The following is a 4498-nucleotide window of genomic DNA, read 5'->3' as shown; positions in this document are numbered from 1 at the left end:
ATATATTTCCAAGTAAAAAATATTTTAAAAAAACAATCGTATCACACTTTCAAACAAATAATCTAACGAGCTCCATGTTGTTAAAAAATCATATAAACATCAAAAGCTAACAATGCTAATTGCAGTGATGGTTGGAGATTAAAAATAAACCTTTCTAATTCTTCTCCTTCTTCTTTTAATTGATCTTGATGATAGTTAATCTTTGAGATTTCTTTTGATTTTTTATGATTAAGAACTAATAAAATTAGAATAAATTGTTTTTTTGTCAAATATTTTTTTTTTATCCTCCAATAATATTATTTTTCTGATTGAAGAATTCATTACATGCTAAATAATATCACAATCGCTATATACGTTTTGGAGAATTCATTATTTACATAAATAAAATATTGCAATAGCAAGCTATGTTACATGAATTCCTTTCTTAACCCCCAAGCAATAGAGAATTGAGATATTAGATTTGAAAATTAATTATTTAAAGCAATACAGAGGTATTTTCCCATCAACTTGTTTGACTTTAACAATATAAAAATCCAAGATTAATAATTTAAAATACGAGTTTTTTTGACTTGTATTCATAAAAAGATCACAAGTGCTTCATTTGACGTTACCTTTCATTTGCTCATTCATTCTTCAAAACACAAATAATAAAGATAAGCTCAAATAATTAAAACTTCATGGTTACAAAAGTTAACCATTACATGCACATTATATAAAAAATAATATTAAAAAGTATAATTTAATTGGTTAGATTTTAAATTTAATTTTAAAAATTGTTAATTTAAGTATTATTAATTTTAAAATTACTAAATATTTACCTAACTATAATATTTTAAAAAATTAATCGACTCAACCGGATACCCACAGTATTTTTTTAAAAAAGAAAAATGCAATGTTTTCAGTCAAAATTCCATCTTTCCTCTGTTCGATTATGAAAGCCTGTACAAAGAACAAGCCCTTGACCGTGGAGGGGTGTAAACGTAATGAAACGCGCAATCCACGCGCGTGGCTTTCTCAAATATTGACGTTACAACGATGGTCGCTGGCGGGGGTCGTGGAAGGTGAGGTCCAAATCAAGAATTGTATGAATTCTTCCCCTTCATTTTGACGGGAATTACAAAAACAACTTTCCTCAATAGCCCAGTCAGTTTGAGAACAATGACATATGTGTAATTAAGTGAGAAAATAGGGGCAATCAGCTCATAATCTCTTGTAACTAAAAAAATCAAATCAACTGTAACTTGGAGATGCGGGTAGTTTTGAGCCAATAGATTCATCTTCACGGATTCTCGAAGCCTGCCGTTGTTTATACCTCTCCCCTTCTCTCTCTTTCTTTAAAAACTTGCCACTCCCCATCACCCACTCATCCTTCCTCAAAGCCATCTCGTTTCCTTCTTTACTAAACCTCCTCATCTCTCTCTCTCTCGAAGGAAAACTTGAAGAAGACAACAGAAAAACTCAAAGCAGCAAATTACCTCAAAACATTAGTATTGCTTCAATACCAATACTATTCATGGAGTTCTCATCTTCAAGAAGGCCTTGTTTCATAGATGAAGATGATGGGTTAGCTTCTCTTGCAGATATGGAAGCTGGGTCTTCAGGGAATCATCACCCATTCTTCTCTAGGTCACTCTGTTATGCGAGAAGAGGTAGTTCTAGAAACCTTTCATCTCTGGTGTCTTCTCCAAGATCGGCAAGGTGTTGTGACTCTAGATATGAAGATCACCAACCCCATTTCTTGGAAGCTTGTTTTCTTTGCAAGAAACCACTCGGTGATAACAGAGACATCTTCATGTACAGGTTAGATATTTCTCCTCCTTTTTTTAGTTGTAGTTACTGCTGATTTTCTTTTATTTTCTCACTTCCAATTTGATTGGAATCGGATTTCATTATCAACCAAATGAAACTTACAAGATCAATCTGTCAATTGTTGTGTAAGAACAGCTTTCTTTATTGAGGTCCAAGAATATTTGAGACCTTATATTAACAGTAATATCTTCCGTAAAACTTTTGAAAAAAAAAAAACCTAAGTGAGCCAAAGGAATGGAAGTGACTTTTATTTTTATCTGTTAGATCGTTTAGGAAATTAGAGTTCGCTAGTTTTGATCTTGGTTTTTCTCTGTAATCTGTGGTGCTAGAACGTGTGGGTTGGATTCTGATGTAAAACTTGTTTTTGCAGAGGGGACACTCCATTCTGCAGTGAAGAGTGCAGACAAGAGCAAATAGATATAGACGAAGCCAATGAAAAGAACTGGAATCTCTCTTCGTCTATGAAAGCATTAAGGAAAAAAGACCAGAAGAAATCGACATCTCCTACTAAAGCTCAGGACTACTCTTCTCGTACAGGCACCGTTGCCGCAGCATAAAAATGAGATGGAAAAAAGAAAAGGAGCTTACTTTAAAGGAAAAAAAAAAAAAAACAGAGAGCCTACAGATTTCCTCTACAAAATAAAAGAAAAGGAAAGAGAAAATACTACTACTATGATATGATGGTGGTTTTTGTCCATATATAAAAAGCTCTCAAAGAGAAAGATCTTGTATGTATGGTATGGTTTGATTATATATGGCCTTGTGTCCAGCGAGGAGAAACGGAAACAATTTTGAGGAATTTTTTTCCCCTTGTTAACTATAGCTGTGAATTACTACGTGAGAAAGAGTGTAATGGGCTGTAGATCCTGATCTGGCCTTGTGGAGTGCTTTCTCTCTTGTCTTTTTTGTAAGGGAGTGGGGAGGTTTTTGGTGCTAATGGAGTCACGCTTGAACAGCGAAGGCTGATGATGACAAGTAAATCTCTTTTTTAGTTCTTCTCTGTCAGTCTGTGCCTCTTTTAGATCTTTTTGTGTGATTACTTTGTAGCTTTTATTGGAGTTGGTTCGTGTCTTTTAATGGTCATCGAAGTTTGACAGAGAGATAGAGGGGAGATGGTTTCCTGGTAAGTCGGAGCTGTAAGTGGCCCAGTAGTGGAATTTCAAAAACGGAAAGGTGGCTTTCTAACGAATAAAGTGTTATTTGTTATTTTATTTTTAAAAAATTAATTTTGATATTAAATCTAAAAATATATAAAAAATAATTTTAATAAAAAATTATTATCAATCGTTGTTGGAATGCAATTTTAGACTTTAGAGTGTTCTATTCCTTCTATATTTTTAGTTACTTGTCAATATTTGTTATATTTGTTAGTGTTGAGGTTTTTAAAGATTATTTTTTTTAACCAATCTGATTTGGGATAAATTGGGTATAAATTGGGTAATCAGCATCTAAAATAAAAATAAATGGTAAAATAGTATAGGATGAAAAGGTTTTGGTGAAATAACACGGTACGAGGATATCATGGTTTGGAAACATAACTTTTTCAAAACCATGACATTTTGATATATGTTGTGGTTCTGAACCTAGATTTTGATCTCAAAGAGACCATTTTCAGTTATTTTTATATTTTAAGCTTGAAAAAATTTATAAAATTATAATTTTTATTATTCCAAAAATTTATTTACTATATAATTTTAAAGAGCTAGATTTATTTTATAATTTTATCAAATTTTTGGTATAGTTTCCTTTATATATGAACTGTATCTAAGATTTTGTGTTTTTTATAAAAAATATGTAAAAAATCACAATAACTTCAATCAACAAATTCTAACTAAAATTAATGTATTTTCATATTTTATAATCACAAGTAGACTCAGGAATGCAAAACAATAATATATATATATATATATCCCAAAATATATAAGCATAACTCGTCTATCTATGTCTATGTTGCTTCTGGATGATCTAGATTCATCGGTAGCACAACTGGATGTTACCCTTTTTAACTCAGAAGGAGTGGGTGCTAATCCAAATGATCGCTCGTATAACATAATCATATTACAAACACCAATAGATGTGACTGCTCATCTATCAATAAACAATCCAAGCAAAACCATCATATCTTGTAATGCTAATGTCATCTCTTCATGTCTAATATGAAACGTATGTGTCTCACATCTCATCGCTTAATTAATGCATGGATCAAGCCTTGGTCAAGCTTGAAGTCGTCAAGACAACTAATATACAAAAACCCTGCCTAGACCACATATGGTTGAACTCACTCATGCAGTCGCATCCACCTTTATATATGACAGTAAATAATGGTTTTCTTTTGCATAACAACTTAAATTATAATTATTGAAAATGCAAAATTTAATGATAATCAAATACAACACAAATTTAAAATATATTAAAATTAAATATTCTTACAATACCAACAAATACATCATCCGATTGAAGTCGCAGGATAGAAGTGTCAACTGGTCTGGTAGGCATATACTGTGACTAATACTCAGCAGGCTCATGCTCATGCTCTACATGAATATCATAAGCATTTTCTCCATGCCTAATATGAGTAGACGATCTACCACCGCGAGTGTATAGCATCCTGTGTAATAGTATCTATGATTAGTGTGAAATTATATAAATTTAATATGCTTAAAAAAATATCATATTATATCATAACATA

The 4498-nt window shown here is 31.7% G+C and overlaps 1 protein-coding gene across 1 annotated transcript; it reads left to right on the top strand.

The window, feature by feature from the left end:
• The first annotated feature begins 1277 nt into the window (after positions 1-1277).
• LOC133688608 (FCS-Like Zinc finger 1-like) lies at positions 1278-2814 on the top strand. Its single transcript, XM_062108153.1, has 2 exons — positions 1278-1800; positions 2180-2814. Exons 1-2 carry the CDS (start codon positions 1514-1516, stop codon positions 2364-2366), a joined length of 474 nt encoding a protein of 157 aa, XP_061964137.1. The 5' UTR covers positions 1278-1513; the 3' UTR covers positions 2367-2814.
• The last annotated feature ends 1684 nt before the right edge of the window (positions 2815-4498 follow it).

This window comes from Populus nigra, chromosome 1 (assembly GCF_951802175.1).
Source record: "Populus nigra chromosome 1, ddPopNigr1.1, whole genome shotgun sequence".
Lineage (NCBI taxonomy): Eukaryota > Viridiplantae > Streptophyta > Magnoliopsida > Malpighiales > Salicaceae > Populus > Populus nigra.
The sequence above is the reverse complement of the archived record's forward strand: the minus strand, read 5'-3'. Positions and strand labels throughout refer to the sequence as shown.

Coding starts and splice junctions, on each gene's coding strand:
- LOC133688608 (XM_062108153.1), top strand. CDS start 1,514: ATGGAGTTCTCATCTTCAAGAAGGCCTTGTTTCATAGATGAAGATGAT. Junction 1,801..2,179: donor AGAGACATCTTCATGTACAG/GTTAGATATTTC, acceptor TTGTTTTTGCAG/AGGGGACACTCCATTCTGCA.